Raw genomic sequence first — 21123 nt, forward strand, 5'->3', positions numbered from 1 at the left:
AATAAGAAATAGACTGATGTCACCTCCATATTTTACTTAGGTAATGAAACTGCCACAAGATGACAGTAATATTCTGTCACAGCTGCTTGTGCAGGATCTGTGTCAGTGACCTGCCTGTCAGAGGTTCTGTATGCCGTTACCAGTCCTCTCATGAGATAGGTGCCCTTCTTGCATGCCATCATAAATCATGCAGAAGCAGAAAACAAAGCACATTCGTCGTGACAATTTAATGTGCAGGGCAGTGATGTCCATGTCAATGTTGTTCTTTCTCCAACAGAAATCACAGGTTTTCAGTAGGTGCCTATTCCTTTTGTGAACTGAAGGTGTTTAACTGTTTGCTGTTGTGAATGTCTTTGTTGAAATGGTTAACCTCATGCATTGATAGGGGTATGTAATGGAGGCACTACTTACATTGGAAGCTGCTGTGGATAATCTGTCTGACTGCTTGAAGAACAGTGATCTTTTGACGGTGTTATCACGGTAAGAGCCTGTTCCCATACCTGTAGCCCTTTTAAAGGTATTTCCTGATACGAAGTCTGCGATTCTGCATCTCACACCATAAAATAATTCTGATAAGACTGAGCTCATTTGTAATCTTCAGAGAACTAGACCAAGAACGTATCTCAACCAAATTTTGCAATAGTTGAAATAATGTTGATGCAACTAAGGGAACTTCCCAGTGTGTTGTAAATTCTGCCATGCTGCTACTGAAAGCTATCACACTTTCTGCTACTGAAAGCTATCACACTTTTCTTCAGAGAAATTGAATAAAAGAATGCAACCTGGCCTAGTGGAAAGTGTCCCTGCCCGTGGCAGGGGGTTGGAACTGGAGGATCTTGAAGGTCCCTTCCAGCCCAATCCATTCTATGGATCTCTAAATCCTTGAGTAGTCAGTGTCTGGGTGATCAGCAGTGACACCTCCCTAACAAGAGAGCCAGGTGGGTGACCTCGAGGTGCAATCCCCTTTCCTAACAAAGGTCACACAGTAGGTGTTGTTCAGCTGACAGCTTCCACCACCACCCTTCAAGTCAGAGCAGCTTTTACTCTTAGCTTTCTGCCCCTCAGACAAATGGAGAATTGGTCTCCTTGCTCTACACTGTGTGTCAATTGTTTTTTGCTTACCAGATAAAGAACCCATATTTGGGACAACATTGCTTGGCTGTTACTTCAACATGCTTAAAAAATATTATTTTTTTAAATCTTTGTACCACATAATTAAAAATACATCTGGGAAGAAATTGTTTTCTTGCAGCCTGTCATTCTCAGATGATGTACTCCCCAAGAAGTAAATGATTGTGATTTATTCTCCTCAATAATTTTGTTCTATGTGTACATAACCAATGGGTTTTGCCAGAAGTTACTTCACACCTCTGCATCTCTTACACCCATGTCATTCTTACTCCTCTAGACCGTAGATTACCCTGATCTGGTTTGTTGCAGTGCCACATGAAGCTTCACTTCAGGCATGTTTAGTGGCTCTTCTGGGGAAAAAAAAACAGAAAAAACACCAGGCTGAAATTGACAGTGTAGTGTTTTAGTTTTCCTATTTAAGTACTTATTTACAGTTTGTTAAATATTTAACTTTCATCCAGTATGTACAGTTTTTAAACCTTATTGCTCTCTACAACTACCTGAAAGGAGGTTGTAGCCAGGCGGGGGTTGGTCTCTTCTCCCAGGCCCCTAGTGACAGAACAAGAGGACACAGTCTCAAACTGCACCAGGGCAGGTGTAGGCTGGACATTAGGAAAAAATTCTTCACAGAAAGAGTGATTGGCATTGGAATGGGCTGCCCGGGGTGGTGGTGGAGTCACCATCCCTAGAGGTGTTTGAAAGGAAGCTGGATGAGGCACTTAGTGCCATGGTTTAATTAATTAGAAGGGTTAGGTCGTAGGTTGGATTCGATGATCTTGAATGTCTTTTCCAACCTGGTTAATCCTGTGATTCTGTGATTCACACATTGCAATTGATGTTACATGCTTTGGTTTCAGTTCATCTTCACCAGATTTATCATCAAGCACCAAACTGACTGCAAACCGGAAGAGCACAGGACAGCTGAATGTGAATCCTGCAAGTGGTAACACAGCCACTGCTGAACGAAGCAGGCATCAAAGGAGCTTCTCTGTACCCAAAAAGTTTGGAGATGTGGACAAGTCCTCAGACCCACCACGCAGTGCCACACTAGACAGAATTCAGGCATGCACCCAACAAGGCCTGTCCTGTAAAACAAGAAGTTCATCTTCTCTAAAAGACAGTCTCACTGACCCATCCCATATTAACAATCCAACCAACCTATTGGCCACCATTTTCTGGGTTGCTGTGGCTTTGATGGAATCAGATTTTGAGTTTGAGTATCTAATGGCATTGCGGTTACTGAATAAACTTCTGGCTCATTTGCCACTGGATAAAGCTGAAAACCGGGAGAAGTTAGAAAAGCTGCAAGGGCAGCTGAAATGGGCAGACTTCTCAGGGCTTCAGCAGCTACTCTTGAAAGGATTCACTTCACTTACTACCACTGATCTCACACTACAGCTCTTCAGTTTGCTGACACCAGTGTCTCGAATATCCATGGTGGATTCCTCTCAGGCAATAGGTAAAACCAGTACCCTTTCCTCACTTTCAGTTTCCATTGCTTTGACATTTGATGATAGACCTCATTAGACTACCTGAACAAAACCAAACCAGGCACCTTTTCTTTCTCTTGTAATAAAACATAATGTGCTTTTGCTTTGATCTGAGTGGGATTTTTAGCCATCTCATGTGTTTCTGAAAAGTGAAATCTTTTGCACGGTAATTGGAGCATAGTGGTCATTTTTGGTACTTAGCAGCATATAAAGTTTCTGAGTGCTGACAAAGTAAACATGTAAGGAGATACTGTTAGATTTTCTAGAACCTATTTTAGCCTATTTTTCCAAAGAATTATTTTCAGAAATTTCAAATTACTTAGTTTTAAATTTGTGCTTCATGAGATCATCCCTAGAAATACAAATAATCATGTACATTTTTTAGACAAACTACAGTAGCAACAGTTGTGATTGAGAAGAGAGGGGTGGGTTATAAGGAACTAAGGTAACATTTTTAAATTCCCAGTTATTTAGCTGAGATTGTGACCATTTCTTAACTATATTTCTTGAAGGGAGTTTCTGTGTAGTTCCAGATTTTTACTCTTCTGTCTCACTCAGAGACACAGATACTAAGACAGCTGTTCAGGCTTCACAGTTAAGTCATGATAATCTTGGACATAGAGTAAGTGGATGAATGTCATCCATGCACAGCCTGCCCATCTCCAAGCCCCTGTGTGATGACTGTGTCCCACACTTCAGTAATGCAGTTCACACATGGGCTGTGATGGTATTGTCTGGAGGGTTTTTTAACTTTTCCTTGAGTCCTAACTTAGGCAAGTCATTTAATTGTGTAGAGCAAGAGGGGATGAACAGTTGGAAAGCTATTCTTGTAGATCAGATTCTTTCTGTTCAAAAGCCAGGTTGTGTCCAGACACTATCACCTGACTTCTGAGCTCACACCTGAAATGGAGCAGCTTTTTTTCTAACTCCCCATTACAGCTGCTACCTGTAGTTCATCAGTTCCCTTGAGCTGAGTTGGTGCAGAGGAGATGAATCCCAGCTCAAGACAAAGCACTTATGCTAACAACAGCAGCTGGCACGTGGTGCAAAAGTCATCTCCTAGCTTCAGAAACACCCATTTGAGTATTCTCATCTGACTGGTGGCATCAGAATTTTGATTCATTATTATTACTAACCTAAACTGTATAAAAGAATTGAAGCTGTGCCTTGCAGCCTGAATGAGACTACTGCTTATTCATCAATACTCACTGAATTTCTTTCTGTGTTTTAGCAGCAGTAATGCAAATGCCACCAGTCACAACAGTCAGTAAGCCACTTAAGTGGAAAAGAAAAATGTACTCTCTATCAGGAATAAAACATATACTTTTGCGAGGTATTTTACCCTGAAAATACCTTTTCATGCAATAGTGTTTGCAGAAATAGGTTCAAACTTCATGACAGTACTGTTGCCTAAATACATACCCTTTGTGGGTAGTGCCGCATGGCCAGCGGCATGAACAACTTTACAGTGTCTCTGTGAATTCACAGCTAATGTAATACTGAAACTCTGACCTCCCACCAAACACCAATTTAAAGATCCCATGGCTGTTGCTGTCAAAATACAAATGCTGCTCTGTATTTTCCTGTTCTAGGATTTCCACTGAATGTTTTGTGTCTCCTGCCCCATTTAATTCAGCATTTTGACGGCCCGAACCAGTTTTGTAAAGATATAGCCGAAAGGATTGCTCAGGTATCAAAGTTATTTAGTGTTTAGTACATCATCAAACTCTGTAAATGCAGTTGCCTCCTTCTTCTGTTGGAAGGTAGGAGAGCCCTGCAGAGGGACCTGGACAGGCTGGATGGGTGGGCAGAGGCCAATGGGATGAGATTTAACAAGGCCAAGTGCAGGGTTCTGCACTTTGGCCACAACAACCCCAAGCAGCGCTATAGGCTGGGGACTGAGTGGCTGGAGAGCAGCCAGGAGGAAAGGGACCTGGGAGTACTGATAGATAGTAGGCTGAAGATGAGCCAGCAGTGTGCCCAGGTGGCCAAGAGAGCCAATGGCATCCTGGCCTGCATCAGGAACAGTGTGGCCAGTAGGACAAGGGAGGTTATTCTTCCCCTGTACTCAGCACTGGTCAGGCCACACCTTGAGTACTGTGTCCAGTTCTGGGCCCCTCAATTCAAGAGAGATGTTGAGGTGCTGGAATGTATTCAGAGAAGGGAGATAAAGCTGGTGAGGGACCTGGAGCACAAATCCTATGAAGAGAGGTTGAGGGAGCTGAGCCTGTTTAGCCTGCAGAAGAGGAGGCTCAGGGGTGATCTTATTACTGTCTACAACTACCTAAAGGGGCATTGTAGCCAGGTGGGGGGTGGCCTCTTCTCCCAGGCAACCAGAAATAGAACAAGGGGACACAGTCTCAAGTTGTGCCGGGGGAGGTATAGGCTGGATGTTAGGAGGAAGTTCTTGCCAGAGAGAGTGATTGGCATTGGAATGGGCTGCCCAGGGAGGTGGTGGAGGCACCGTCCCTGGGGGTCTTCAAGAAAAGCCTGGATGAGGCACTTAGTGCCATGGTCTAGTTGAGTGGATAGGGCTGGGTGCTAGGTTGGACTAGATGATCTTGGAGGTCTCTTCCAACCTGGTTGATTCTATGATTCTATGATTCTTAAAGTGCTTTGACATTTATGTTCATTTAGGTTTGCTTGGAGGAGAAGAACCCAAAGTTATCCAATCTTGCGCACGTCATGACGCTTTATAAGACACACAGCTATACGAGGGACTGTGCTACCTGGGTGAACGTGGTTTGCCGCTACCTTCATGAAGCGTTTGCTGATATTACTTTGAATATGGTCACATATTTGGCTGAGGTAAGTTTTCAGAAGCTTTTTACTCTCTTAACCCCTCTGTTGGCTAACAATCCAAAAACCTGAAGTCTGCCTGCGTATTACTGGAAGCTCGCTGTAGCTGTTATTTATAATGAAGAATAAAAAGCAGAAGTCGGCAGCAAGGAAAGGAATTACTGTATGAAATCGATACAGAATAGTCAGACAAAAGCCAGCGAAGGTCTGTAGGGCTGATAAAGCAGCTTTACTCATCAGGTGGTCAGATTTTCCACTGTGAAAGAGAGAGAAGCTGGACAACATTTATTTAGATCCTACTGAGGAAAATAAGAGAGGGACTAATTCCAAAAGGAGTTCAGCAGCATACAAAATCTATAATCTGTTATATAAGGATCTGGTTCGTAATACTAATTTGTGTGCATTCTTCTGACACTGAATGGATTCATCTTGCTGCCCAGGCTTTCCCCTGTGCTCATTGCAAACTGCTAGTGTTTCTCACATGTAGAGCAGAAATTATGTTATTGAGATTCAAAGGCTCAGTTACTACTCTTCAACTTAAGGCCACTTGATCTTCAGCCTTCTGTGTCAGATCAGTATCAGGACATCATTTTCTTGTAGAGTTCTCAGATTTATCCCTTCACTTCCTTGCTCTAGTGAGATACTTTCAGTCTCCCCTCTTAACCTAGGGAAGACAGTTCTGTATTTGTGACGAATTTACTAGCATCTTTAGAGCAGCTTTGTTTATTGGAGCAAATTTGTTCTTCTCTTTACCAAAAGATACACAAAAACTCCACAGTCACCTCTGATACTGGTGATCCACTGATTTTCAGGAATCTGAGAGGCCAGGATACTCAGATCCACCGATCTGAGAGGCCAGGCTGTGCTCAAACACTCACGCAAGACTTCAGAGCAAACTTACCCCTGCTACCTCAAGATGCAACTCCTCACCTTGTTTTTAAATTGAGGCTCTAAGTAAACAATCATATGAGACCTTAACTGGTGGTGAAAGCTATGGCTGTCCTGCAGGAGACTGAAACAGGACTTTGAGGTTTTTTCAGCATGTTTTCAGATTCAAACGCCCTGAAAAACTGTTAGCTCCTCAAACACAACTCTGAAACATCCAGAGTCAAATGTTTCTTTCACAGCAGAAACTTGTATTCCTAATAAACAAATGAGATTAAAATTGAGGTGTAAACTCTTTCTTCTTTGCTTTCCCAGCCTTAGTGTTTGCCCTTCTGTCCTGCCTTCAGTGAATCATATCATCCAGTCCAACCTAGCACCCAGCCCTATCCACTCAACTAGACCATGGCACTAAGTGCCTCATCCAGGCTTTTCTTGAAGACCCCCAGGGACGGTGCCTCCACCACCTCCCTGGGCAGCCCATTCCAATGCCAACCACTCTCTCTGGCAAGAACTTCCTCCTAACATCCAGCCTATACCTACCCTGGCACAACTTGAGACTGTGTCCCCTTGTTCTATTGCTGGTTGCCTGTGAGAAGAGGCCACCCCCCACCTGGCTACAATGTCCCTTCAGGTAGTTGTAGACAGCAATGAGGTCACCCCTGAGCTTTACATACAGTTACTAGTGCTGCAATACCTCCACAAAAGCCATTGCACATGGTCTTGCCTCTCTCAAAACATCGTCGTGCATCGGGAGACTTTCTTTGCTTCCCCCTTGCTGTAGGTATTGGCAGCACCACGCTATTCTGTTAACGGCAAGTCAGGCAGGTTTGTGACTGTAATTAAGGCACATTCCTCACATAGCATCATCAGAGGATGACAGAGTAGTAAGTGCAGCTTCCTTTCTCTGTATTTACGTTGACTGCAGCTCTGTTTAGTCATGTCTGGGAAGTATTTGTATAGGCACAGGGTAGCTGCCAGTATGGAGGAGAGGCAAGAAGCCACGCTGTGGCCATGAAAAAGATTTTTCCAACACTGAGAATATATTTCCACTTTTCTTGCTTAGTCCCTAGACCAGGATAACTACTGCATTCCTGTCTCCTGTAAACCAGCTGTGGGATATATTGTCAATAGGTTAAGCCAAATAGGTTAAAAGCCCCATTGGGCAATCTGCACCTGGATGTTATGGCCATTGGTTACAGAACCTTAGGCTTTAACAATCCTGGCTCAGTTCCAGTGCTGGGGCCTGAGGGAAATTGTGAAACATGCTTTGCTGAAGAATAACAAAGGAAATCTGTGTTGCAACAGTGACTCCTCTAAACACCTTCAGGAGATTTCCTACTGAATGTTAAGACTATGAGGTAAAACCTTCAAATATTGCCATTCAGACAAAACTTTGCATTTAACCTATTTGATGTGCAGGTAATTGCTTGGCACCTAGGGGTATGGTCCCACTATAAAATAAGACTTTTCATCTGTGTTCTTGTCCAAACCTTACAATGACAAACAGTGCTTCTTAGTTTTACATATTACAGTTCTATCCATGAAAAACTGTTGTTTCTTCTAGAAAAATACTTTGGATCTCAGTCTGCAGGTGAGTAAAAAATCACTATTTAATAGTACAGGAGAACTTTGAACCTCCACTACCAAAATCAGTATAAAAGCACTTTACTGAAGGCTTGCTTTGATTTTTTTATGTTAGATTTTAGCATATTAATTTTTAAAAATCAACCACATACTCTGAAAGCACAACCATTCTGTGATTCTGAGAGCATATCTGAATTGATATGACTCACATGTTAAATTTATGATTCATGAAGTCCAGTGTCATGCTTACACTTAAAGTAACTAATGTTGCCAATACAGAAGAAGGGGCAAAACCCCACATACTGCTTAGTAATGTGCTCATGGTAGATGTTTCTTCCTCCCTACTGTTGAATATAAGATTGCTTGTGATGGAAGTGTGAGCTTTTTGTAACCTGTTCAGAACTAAGGAATCACTAGAGATTAAAGCATCTATATTGCAAGGGGAAGCATGTCATAGATCAGGCATCATTCCACCAACAGCTTGTCTACCAGCCATGGCATGTGAAGTGCCTTCTTTATTTCCCTAGTGGAAACAGAAAATGTTTGTTTGACTGGCCAACATAGCTTAAGGGCTGAGTATCTCTTCACACCTGCTGGTAGATTTAGAGGGGCAAAGGAACTGTCTCCTGGGGCAGCACCCCGGCAGCCCCATCTACCAGCAGCCAGCCCAGTCAGCCTTTGAAGGGGCAAGCAGTGCTCTCCATCTAGCTCTAAATAAGTTCCTGCTTCAGAAAAGGCAGAAATGTTGCTAGCAGAATGTAGATCTCTAAACTCACATGCGACCGGGCTGTTTACCACACACACTAGTGTGAGTGGAATCCTTGACTCTTCAAACCAGTTTATATGGACCAGAATTAATAATAATGTTTTAAAATACTGAAATACTAAGAAAAGTTATTTCTTCCTACCAATACTGTGGAAACTCTGTCCTGGCAGTCACTGATCCAAATGTTGTATTACCACAACTCCATCTTGCTGCTATTTTTGTTACTACTGGATGCAAAAGAATTCTTACTGTAATAAGGGTATTTTAAAGTTGTTATTTCTTTTTATTGAGCTGAAATACTTTCTTCTTACAATTATGTGATGTCTTTAAATGCATATTTGGATTATCAACAACCAGATACACTCATTCAAACAAGTGAAATCTGGCATAGCCCACAAGTGTTGATAGTTTAAGGTCCAAGAATCAAAGGATTCTGTTGACAACAAATTTATACAAACTGGAATTAAAATCAGAAGCTTTCAGAGATAAAGTTTATAGAACAGCTTTCTAACCAGCAATAGAGATTAAATTCCTATTATTTCCCAGGAATTCCTTTTCCTATCATGGAAGTGATTATCTGATGCAGTAGCCTCTGTCAGAAGACAACAAAAAAACTTCTCACATACAGATAGTTCCTTCTCATTCTTTATTCCTACACTGAAATGCAATTCCAGTTATGTGCTGGATCATATAAACTATTTACAAGGAAGGAATCAAACCTTCCAGTGCAAGATCCTAGTTAAAGGCAAGAAAAACTTTCTTACCCTCTTTTGAAGAAGAATTACTAAGCATTTTTTATCTCTCAGTAAAGGTATCCACAGGCTGTTAACTTCAAGTTGCCATGTAGTACCTTTAATTTAAGAATTCTTACTGTCTTCTTCTAGAGGAATAGATAAACCATAGTGAGCTCTGTGTTTATGCTCTTAATGGAATCTTCCTGTATTGTGATTTTAAGAATGACTGATTTCTGCTCACTTTCACTGATTAAATAAATCAAAAGTATTTAGCAGGATGAGGTGTGTCCCCTACATAATCATTCCAACTCAGCTAGCATGAAGTGTTCCTATTTAATAAAAAGAGAAGCCTTGTTACTCAGGCCATCAAGGTGCATCTAATGAATTACTGGAGTCCACTTGGATAACAGTTGGCATTTTCCTACAATGGAAGTCATGAGGCAGCACAGAGTTTTTGTAAGTAACTATGTTCTGCTAGTATCTCTAGTAACCAACGCTAGAGGAACATTTTTGTCAGCCAGAGTGGAAAGATAGAGTTCAGTCTCGAGCCTCTGGTAACCTCAGGCAATAACATTGGATTGCCTCTGAAATATGTGGGGTGGGATAGTATCTGTCCAGAAGGAAAGAATGTTCTACCTGGCAGGAAATTTTCAACTGAGGTATTTCACACTTATGAATATATATATGATCACAGGTTTGTTACCAAGGTTCATTGTGGTATTCCAGAGTCTAGACTCAGGTGTTCCAAAATTCTAGGTTTAGATCAAGCCCTTCTTTGTATTAACCTCTATAGTATGAGAGTCTAGGGCTTCCATCTCCTCCTCAACAGAAAGTGTTTCCTTGGCAGTTACACAGTGAGCACTGGCAGTGAAGCATATTTGGTTAAATATATATTGATGTCTGAATAGTAGCAGTTCTATTTCTTCAGCGTGTTTTCTTTTTTCTCACTGACTTTCAGCAAAGGTAGACATTAAAAGATACTTCCCTGTTTTTACTGGATGTGCTTCCCCAGTTCCAGTGCAAATTTTACCTACCAGTTTACTCAACTTCTGATGTGTTCTCTGGATAATTTAGGGTAGGCATATATGAAACGTATGTTTCATTATCAAAACAGGCTAGTGTTTGGCTTCCAACTTTAAGATCTTTTTCGTTTCACACTTATATCTCTCTTTACCTGGACTTCAGTAAGGTGTTTGACACTGCCTGCCATAGCAAACTCCTGACCAAGCTGGCAGCCCATGGCTTGGACAGATTCACTCTGTGCTGGGTTAAGAACTGGCTGGACGGCCAGGCCCAGAGAGTGGTGGTGAATGGTGGCACATCCAGTTTGTGGCTGGTCACTAGTGGTGTGCCCCAGAGATCAGTGCTGGACCCAGTCCTGTTTAGTATCTTCACTGAGGGGACTGAGTACACCATCAGTAAGTTTGCAGACAACACCAAGTTGGGAGCATATGTCCATCTGTTGGAGGGTAGGGGGGCTCTGCAGAGGGACCTGGACAGGCTGGACAGATGGGCACAGTCCAGTGCCATGAGTCTTAACAAGGTTCTGCACTTGGGCCAAAACAACCCCACGCAGTGCTACAGGCCAGAGACAGAGTGGCTGGAGAGCAGCCAGGCAGAGAGGTACCTGGAGGGTACTGGTCAGCAGCTGACCGAACTTGAGCCAGCAGTGTGCCTAGGCATCAAGAAGTCCAAAGGCATCCTGGCCTGTATCAGGAATAGTGTGGCCAGCAGGACCAGGGAAGTCATTCTGCCCCTGTACTCAGCACTGGTCAGGCCACACCTTGAGTACTGTGTCCAGTTCTGGGCCCCTCAATTTAAGAAAGATGTTGGGGTGCCTGAATGTGTCCAGAGACGGGCAACAACGCTGGAGGGGGCTGGAGCACAAGCCCTAGGAGGAGTCACTGAGGGAGATGGGATTTTTCAGCCTGGAGAAGAGGAAGCTCAGGGAAGACCATATTGCTCTCTACAGCTACCTGAGAGGAGGTTGTAGCCAGGTAGGGGTTGGTCTCTTCTCCCAGACAATCAGTGACGGAACAAGAGGACACAGTCTCAAGCTGTGCCAGGGCAGGTTTAGGCTGGATGTTAGGAAGAAGTTCTTCACAGAAAGAGTGATTGGCCATTGCCATGGGCTGCCCAGGGAGTTGGTGGAGTCACCTTCCCTGGACATGTTTAAAAGGAGACTGGATGAGGCACTTAGTGCCATGATTTAGCTAATTAGAAGGTGTTGGGTGATAGGTTGGACTCAGTGATCTTGAAAGTCTTTTTCAACCTGGTTAATTCTGTGATTCTGCGATGATCATCACTTGTAAAATGATTGCAAAATGCATTGTAAAATGGGTGAGTGAAGAAAGATTAATAGTGCAGATGGTATTTATGACACTCACAGCTTTTTTCACATGAGCATATATCTCAACCTTTATTTATTTTCATGTTTTTGTGGGTTTTTTTGCAGCTACTAGAAAAGGGCCTTCCTAGTATGCAACAGTCCCTCTTACAAATGATCTACAGTCTTCTTAGTTACATGGACCTGTCAGCTATTCCTGTGAAACAGTTTAACATGGAAGTGCTCAAAACAATTGAAAAATATGTCCAGGTAAATATTGTATATTCTTTATATTACCATAGGAACTTAGCAATATTTACTGTTATAAGTTGATGTTCATAAAATTTTAAGACTGGGTTATCAAGGAGGGTTGCGAGTGCCAAGTGTAGTACCTAGTTTAAATACTGTGATGCTTCATAGGCTGAGCCTTCCCAGATAAGATACCCAGCAGTGCACTCACTGTGTAGGGCAGATTAGACTGCAGCTATGCTACATTGGGAGTGAGCTTAATGCCAGAGCCTGACTGGCCATTCTTCTTAAGTACCAGCATGAAGGAGATGTGGTATAATCATTTCAGGGACTTCTGCAGCTAATTCTTGTCACAGGAAACATATGTATTTCTTGTAGGACTTCATAGCTGTAAATAACCCCTTTCCAGTCAGCTTTTCAGCTACATGGGGATTCTGCACTGGCCCTTGTATTTATTCATATTAAGCCATTCATCCTGGGAGATTTAAAATCTGTTGCCAAATTGGCCTTGCACTTGGGTCTCCCAAGTTACAGGCCAGTTCCCTAACAATGCCACCTTAGGCAAGCTTTGGTCCCTGCCCTTGAAATTATTTCACATGTACATCCCTTGCCACTGACCAAGAAGGAGAAAGAACAGTAAGAGTCCAATTGCAGATTTTTATTATGAGGCAAAAAATATGACTGTAAAATGTAAATAGTCTCCAATGCATGTGACTTTTCCTTTGTTTGCTGATTAAATATACCTATTTCTAGAGCATTCACTGGAGGGAAGCCTTGAATATCCTGAAGTTGGTAGTTTCCCGCTCTGCCAGTTTAGTTTTACCATCCTATCAAAACAACGAACTTTCAAAAATGGAGATACACCGTGTGTGGAACAGTGCCTCCAAGGAGCTACCAGGGAAGACTTTAGAGTTTCATTTTGATATTTCCGAGGTACTATTTGTCATTCTGTTCCTTAACACCTTAGTTCAGTTATTTGATGATGCTCAAATGAATTGCAGCTCCATAAGAAAGCTGAAAAATTACGAAAAGAAAACTGCCAAACTGGAAGTCTTTTCAGTCCACAGTGGTGTATTCAATAACTCGTGCTGGAGGGATGCACAGGATATTTACTGTATTTTGTTGGTGAATAAAAGTATTGGTTGCATTAAAAACAATCTGGTTATGCCAGCTGCAATATAGAAGCATACTATAGGCATCAAATTGCTCTCCAAGCATCTTGTACTTGGATGCCAGTGTTCTCTGTAGCTGTATCCTGGTTTTGCTGTGACAGAATCCCTGGCCAGCCGTGGGCTGCAGGCTATTAGTAGTTCTGAGTCAGCCAGGACAGCTGAATTAAGACCATGAGCATCACAATCAGTAGGAGGAAATTTGCTGAGGAAAGGGGAGCATCCTGCTCAGGCTTCTCCTTACTCTGCTTCTCTTCCCTTTCCTGCTCTCAAGGGCTGCCTTCCTGTTTAGTGCAACTGCTGCTCTTTGCTGTATAATTTTATACATCTTGTATTGTTGTTTATATTAATGTGACTATTTAATTACATCTGTTTTCATTTCAAATTGTGGGGCCTTCTCTCCTTTTCCTAATCTCCCTTCTCTGCTGAGGAGGGGTCTTCAAGTGATAGAGTAACTGCTGTAGTTTAGCCACAGATACAGACTAAATGTAGACATGCTGTTAAACACAGAAGTTATGTCCTTTAGAGAGTACTGCCTGACTTCTGTCTGAACTGTTTTACAGTAGCCTTTTATCCTGCAGATCTTCTATGCTTTTTAACTTCATAGAGCTGAATGGTTCTATTGACTTGAAGGGGCAACTCTATTTGTAGTTATGAACCTGCAGGACTGTTGGCAGCATTATGGACTATTTCATCTAGATAATAGTGAGACTTGGAGAGTAAAAGGAAATAGGAACATAAAAAGCCATCTTATTATCATTGTCTAAAAAGTTTCTTCTTGGTGTTTTGTGTAGGTGTAGTTCTAGAAAATGCTGAGCAGCCTATTATCAACCCAAGAAATCATTTTAATGTTTATTGGAACAAGACTTTTCAGCAGTCCTAGGGAAAACCCTTTAAAGAACATGCACAAGAAATGTGGATTTGAAATAAATTTCATAAGCTTTCTGGGATTTTTTTTCCAAATCCTATGTTAGAAGCTGGCTTGGCAGTTGCTTTGAGTATTAGCTGTAGATGAACATAAACACTAGCTACTAAATAAGGCAATTGTTTCTCAGATGTTCACAGTGAAAAAACAGCATACATACCAAGTGACATGAAATTTCATGCACTCCTTGTTTTACCCTTGTATGTGATCTTCAGAGTAATCTTTTCCTGCAACTGAAGCAATGTGGCTCATTGTAAGTTCATCCTGGATCATAGTACTAGTGAATAATTACTCTCTATTTAAGACTCCAATTATTGGGAGGAGATATGATGAGCTGCAAAGCTCTTCTGGACGAGATGGTAAACCCCGGGCAATGGCTGTCACCCGAAGCACTTCTTCAACCTCATCAGGATCTAACTCCAACGTTCTTGTTCCTGTAAGCTGGAAGAGACCTCAGTACTCTCAGGTAAACTCTTTTTATGTAGCTTACAGTTCACTAACAAGTTGCACTTGGAGCAGCTGTGTTGACACACTCTGGAGTTACTAAATGCTTGTGCACTCTGTGCCCAGTGCAGTGCTCCTGCCTGTCTGGGGCACTGTCAGTGCAGCACCTGACTGTGTGCTGAATGGCTTCCTTGGACTGAGAAATTATCTGGTTTATGTCTTCTACTCTGCCACTATTTTTCTTTCAACCTGCAAGAAGTGCATCTCTAAGACCTCTAGGTGAGATTTAGTTAACACAGGTGAGTTCATGTATTAGGCAAAAGAGCAGATAGGCAGCATGTGCAACCAATTCTCCTGAAAGTGATGTTGAGCTACATTACTGATTTTGGTTATCTGACAGTTAAAATAAAACCATGCAGAAGTGTCTTGGGTTCTGGTTGTTTGGGTTTTTTTGTTTATTTTAAATCTAGCAAGCTTTTGAGCAGTGACTCAATTCTGCAAAAAATACACATGCTTCCTCTTAAACTTCTGAGATGTCCTTTTAAAGTAATGCATGCAATCTAAAGTTCCCTTACCACACTCAATAGAATTAATAGGCTAATGTAAAAATAGTGAACACTGAAATCATTAACAGCTATTTATGTTTCCTTGTATGCATAGGTGCTCGGAAAGCAAACCTTTCAACACCTAATGACTAATTCTTTGATTAATTCCTCCCAATTAAAATTTGTTAGTGTATGTTTCTAGCCACTGTGAAATGTGTGGTTAAAAGAGTGCTCACTTGAGAAAAATCTTGTTTTCTAGAAAAGGACAAAAGAAAAGCTGGTGCATGTCCTTTCTCTCTGTGGTCAGGAAGTTGGGCTGAGTAAAAACCCTTCAGTAAGTAGCCTTGTATTGACCATTTTTGTGTTTCATTGTGTCCTAAGCTTTAAAGGTGAAGAACTTTGTTTCCTGGAGTTGCTGACCTGGTAGGCAATTTCATGTGACATTACTATCATTGTCACTTGTACTGGCCCATGCTGCATTTCTCAGCATACAGACCAGAGAGTAAATGGCCCTTTCACTTAAAGGCAGTTTACTTACAGAGCTGTCTATGGTTTTGCTCTGAAAGATCTGTCATGCTGTATATATAGGTTTTACTATGCCATCTTAGTTGGTAGAGTGATGAACTCTAGTATGTCCCATCTAAAAAGTAAAAATTAGATTACAGAAATAGAACTGAAGGTGAGATCTGTGTCTGAATTTCCATTAGATACTAGTTCTAATGTTGCACTTTAAAAATTAATATTCTCTGGTTCCAGGAGATGGGCAATAGATCATTCAGGGTAGAAAGCTCTTAAAATAATTAACAATATTTTTTTACAGAGCAAGGGAAATTTTTTGATGTTTTTGAATATGTTGTATGTCACATGTGTTATGGTGAACAGGTCCTTCACTTCTGTAAGATGGGGAGCATTGCATCTGCTAATTAGCAGATGTAATTATTTTTATTAGGGAAGGGAAAATTATAGTTTGTGTCTTCCAATCTTGACATATTTTTCCAATACTGTTTTTAACTAGAGATTTTTTTTAATGAACTTTACTGTCTCATCCCCTCGACAGTATTTTCTTTGGTAAGTTCTCAGAACTTTCTTCCTGTAAATGTATACAAACATCCAGGCAACATCAATCTGCAGCCATTAGGAGGTAGCTGTAATATTCTTGGATGTGTTCCTGCAGTATGAAGTTGTTCCTTTGTACAAGTTTAATCTGAAGGCACCTGTCCAACATAAATAATGAAGGGTGTTCTAAAAATACTCAGTGAAGGAATTAGGTGTGTACTGGAAATACAGTCTTCTGAATAACCAATTAGAGCTTTTAGGAAGAAACAACCAGAGGGAACAGTTTGTTACAAAGAGAAATACTTTGAATTGTAGGTAATTTTTTCTTCCTGTGGTGATTTGGATCTGATTGAGCACCAGACGAGCTTGGTGTCTTCAGAGGACGGAACGAGGGAGCAGGAGAACATGGATGATTCAAACAGTGAACAACAATTCAGAGTCTTTAGGGACTTTGATTTCCTAGATGTTGAGCTGGAAGATGGGGAGGTACAGTATATTTTCTCTGAAACAACTTTTCTATTTAAAACAGTTTGATATTCTTTCTGCTGAACACTATACTCTTCTTGTAACATAAAACCTTAACTGTATAACTATAAACTTAGTTTTAAATTCAGATTGTTTATACTGTTCACTTAGTGCTTATTTCAGTAGCATAACACTAAGAGGCTACCACACCCTTCCTTTCTGAACGTAGTTTAGGAAACACTGCAAAACTGCTACTGGGAAGATAAAGCCTCTCTGCTGGTACCTTTTCACTGAACTTGCTTTAAATTATTTTATTTTAAGTACAAAATAAAAATATCTAAATTCTTTGCAAAAATGTATTTGCTAGTTGAAAACCCATACTATTGAATTGTTCCAAATAGGACTCAGGAGTAACCCTCCAAAACATGAATTCAGGCCTTCAGGCTGTTGTTACTGCTTCAGCTGCTAATTGAAATCTCTAACCCTTAGAGAGGAGAACCTTCCACTCTGTTTAGGTGTCCATGATTTCATCATTTTCTTTAGAATCTAAACAGAACCCTGAGGACCCAGATCAAGTCTTGGCAGGTGGAGCATGTCAGCACACCTTCAGCTGAAACTGCTGAAGGGAAAAAAGTTTAACTACTGAATTTTAGGGGACTACACCTTTTAACATTTCTTTATGTCAGACTTGGAATACTTCTTTCTGTTTGTGTGGGAAAGACCAGAAATTAATATCTATTGCCAAATAAGTCTAGCAATTCTGTTGCTACTGAAAGGTTCAGAAATTGTTAGCTCTTTTTAAGTGCTTAGAGTGCAGATGTTCAGCAAAGCTAACAGTTAAATTGTCTTGTCAGAATCTGAACTCGATTTTAACATGAATTCTCTCAGGCATTGCTCTTAGCTCTGAGAAGAACATGTGTACAAGAAGAAATATTTTTTTTTCCTCTAGTTCAATTAGAAGTTGCAAAATAATTTCAAGGAAGACAGACCCCTCTGGTGAAAACTCATGTTTTCCAGGGAAGAGAAAACATGAAGAAATGGAAAGAGATGTTGCATAGTCCTTATTTTCCAAGTCAGAAATCTTTATATCAAAATATAGATATTCTGACTTGCAGCAGCCCATGACTTTGTTGGGGAAAAAAAAGAAGGGAGAAAAAAAAAGGCAGTTGGTATCAGTGGTTGGAAATACATTAGCCAAATATTATGTACGAGCTTCAAAGTTCCAAACAATGATGAGTAATAAGGCAGCAATGCCAGATTACTTGTCAAAAAGTATACCAGCTGCAATGATATGTCTTGAATGGTTTGAAGATGTTACAAGGACTTGGAACTGCAGTTACAAGTATCACATATTTTTTTGTCTAGTGAAGTGCAAGAATTTCTTCATTTTCTTCACCAGTTAAAACCATATTCAGATTAGATGTAATCGTGCAGAACAGTTCTTGTCAAAATGTGTTTCCTTTCATGGACTGTAACCCTGCAGTGATTTGGTTTCTACATGTGGCTAACTTCAAGACTAAATTGAAGGCCTGAATTGTTTGATAGACTAATTGTTTGTTGCTGAGGAGCAGATACTAAGCTTCTCTAGTATAATGTGAAAAAATACTTTTAATTAATAGAGTTTTTAAATTGCTCTGGCTCTAAGACCTTGCATTTCAAGGTTTAGTCCAGACTGAATTACTACTGTTTTAAATAAATAGATACTTCAGCCATATTCAAACCTGGTGTTAGAGGCTATTTCACCAAAGTCTTTAGTGAGAACTGCATCATTTACATCATAAACATGAATAAAGAAGTATTAGAAAAGTTAAGCTAGCACCAAACAGTCTTTCCATGAAACCCCATGTCATTCAAACAGACCAGGATGCTTGTGTCATCCACAGACCACAAGATGTTTGGAGTTTCATAAAGATGCCAAAGCCAGCAATGGTTATTTTCAAATATAAAAGATAGGCTGAAGAGTTAAGTTTCTGTAATAGTGTTAGATACAATTATAGGCAAATGTTTGTCAATGATGTCTTTAATACAGTCATTTTATAAAGATTCTTTCTATTTGTTTTTCTGTCTGTTATATCTGCTACCCAGGAACTTCAGGTAAGAGTACCACTTGAACTCAGATGTACCAGCATTTGTTATGCCTTCTTGCAAGTTTATATTATAGAATAACATCATAGTTTTGTTGTTGCTTTCTTCCTCTCCAGTGTGGGTGAGTGTGTGTGTGCTTGCATTTCTCACGGGTGCTTCTTTTTTTTTTTGCCTTGTATTAGAAATGTTTTTGAGGTATTTTTCAAAAAATCTGCTTCATTTGAAGTTTGGGTTTTTTTGACATGTTCAACAGTTCGCAAGTTTTAAAATATCTTAATTCTAGTATCGGCATTTTCCAAGTTGAGTCATTTCTCCTTTGAGTGCCTTTGTGCATAAATAATATGCAGAAACACGATAACTGGATTATTCTTAATATGGTCCTTGAGAAACTGAGTATGGAGTGGGAGGTACCCACTGGAAACTTGTGCTCTGAGGGTCTTGTTTCTCAGGTATTATGTTTGCTGGCTTTTCTTATTCCTTTTTCCAGAAACTAACAAAGGAACGTTAACATTTAAGCTTGCGAAGTGCCATTTTGGAAATGTAAGAGGAGTAAAGTAAATAATCAGAGAGCCAGTGGCATCCTGGCCTGCATCAGGAATGGTGTGGCCAGCAGGAGCAGGGAGGTCATTCTGCCCCTGTACTCTGCACTGGTTAGACCACACCTTGAGTACTGTGTTCAGTTCTGGGCCCCCCAGTTTAGGAGGGACATTGAGATGCTTGAGCGTGTCCAGAGAAGGGCGACGAGGCTGGTGAGAGGCCTTGAGCACAGCCCTACGAGGAGAGGCTGAGGGAGCTGGGATTGTTTAGCCTGGAGAAGAGGAGGCTCAGGGGTGACCTTATTGCTGTCTACAACTACCTGAGGGGTGGTTGTGGCCAGGAGGAGGTTGCTCTCTTCTCTCAGGTGGCCAGCACCAGAACAAGAGGACACAGCCTCAGGCTATGCCAGGGGAAATTTAGGCTTGAGGTGAGGAGAAAGTTCTTCACTGAGAGAGTCATTGGACACTGGAATGGGCTGCCCGGGGAGGTGGTGGAGTCGCCATCCCTGGAGCTGTTCAAGGCAAGATTGGACATGGCACTTGGTGCCATGGTCTAGCCTTGAGCTCTGTGGTAAAGGATTGGACTTTATGATCTGTGAAGTCTCTTCCAACCCTGATGATACTGTGATAGTGAAATGTGGGGCATTTGTTTCCACAGGCAACAATTTCCAGGTCTCAATTGTAATATATTGGTTACTGTTAGCATCTTCCTAAAGCTGATACCTGAGACCTCTTGAATAAGTTTGCATCACTACCTACCAGCTTGAATTTGATTGAATGATTAATTCATATAGCTTGATTTAATTTAGCTGTAGATTAACAGTTGCACTGGACTGATTTAACCTGTAAAGGAAACTGAAAAGCCCTATTACTGGTTGCCAGTTTGGGACATAAACTTGCTGTTTATCAAGGTATAGAGAGAACTGAAATGATAGAAAATTGTAATGAGTTATACAAAATCAGCAACTGATAGTTTGTACATCACTTATTATGCAAACACAACTTTCCAGAAGGCTTTGTCTCAAAATGTTTGTGCTTCTCTGAAAGATAGAACCACATGGAAATAGTGGTTCTTTATGCAGTTCCACAATACTTTCTTCTTTACCCTACCATACTCGAGCAACTCCATTAACCTTGCAGGCTTTGACAGTACATTAAGGATAGAAATGTGTCTGGAAGAAGGTATGCATAATTCTTACCAGCTGTAGAGACAAGCTATGCTGCTTTCCCCCACATAGGGCTACTTCCTTTTTTACTGCCCTTCTTGTATCTTTCCCTTCCCCTGGATTGTTGTGATATTTAAAGTGGCTGCAAAGGTACATCTTATTTCTAAACCAGAGGGTGGTCATTGTGGGAAGTTCTATGTGGTACTGGTGAGACATTTATAATATGTGACTGGTTTCTTTTGAACTGATGCTCATTTCTGATGGCTTTTCAGATAGAAAATGACTTAGCTCTCACTGTAGATAAAGATGAACAGCCTCTCAAATAGATCTTCCCTTTCTCTAGTTAATTATGATAGAAAGATTGCTTAACAGACTACAGATATAGCAACTCCATCTTTGTAGACATATGTTGACCTCTCATTTAAATTCAGTATGATTCTGGGTGTCTCTGTAGCAAGCTTATGCTAACCGAAATACTATAGGTGTTTGGGTTATATTGTGTTTCATCTCTCTTACCCTTTTCCCTCACTGCTAGCCCACTCTGCCTTCTAACTGGAAGTGTCCTGGAAGTGTCCCTTCTCATTTTTCTTCTTTTTATTGGCTTCCTTCTTTAAGACATTGCAGCATAAAAGTACAACAAGAAATACTCCTGTAGATGTGAGCTGCAAAGTTTACCAACAGTTGTAGTAGAGGTCATGAGGATCAGGGTGTGATGACTGTCATCTTTGCATGCTCCTTTATGTAATTTCATCTCACTGCTGCATGTGT

The 21123-nt window shown here is 40.9% G+C and overlaps 1 protein-coding gene across 2 annotated transcripts in view; it reads left to right on the plus strand.

Moving 5' to 3' along the window:
* The window catches only part of FRY (FRY microtubule binding protein), a 211660-nt gene that overhangs the window by 161984 nt on the left and 28553 nt on the right, over positions 1–21123 (plus strand). For both annotated transcript variants that reach the window (XM_064172809.1, XM_064172802.1), the window contains exons 43-51: positions 386–480; positions 1989–2590; positions 4214–4311; positions 5259–5429; positions 11845–11985; positions 12718–12897; positions 14363–14524; positions 15307–15381; positions 16419–16589. In XM_064172809.1, the coding sequence (XP_064028879.1) occupies positions 386–480; positions 1989–2590; positions 4214–4311; positions 5259–5429; positions 11845–11985; positions 12718–12897; positions 14363–14524; positions 15307–15381; positions 16419–16589 (1695 nt within the window). The remainder of the gene's footprint in view (positions 1–385; positions 481–1988; positions 2591–4213; positions 4312–5258; positions 5430–11844; positions 11986–12717; positions 12898–14362; positions 14525–15306; positions 15382–16418; positions 16590–21123) is intronic.

Source organism: Pogoniulus pusillus, chromosome 3, assembly GCF_015220805.1.
Source record: "Pogoniulus pusillus isolate bPogPus1 chromosome 3, bPogPus1.pri, whole genome shotgun sequence".
Lineage (NCBI taxonomy): Eukaryota > Metazoa > Chordata > Aves > Piciformes > Lybiidae > Pogoniulus > Pogoniulus pusillus.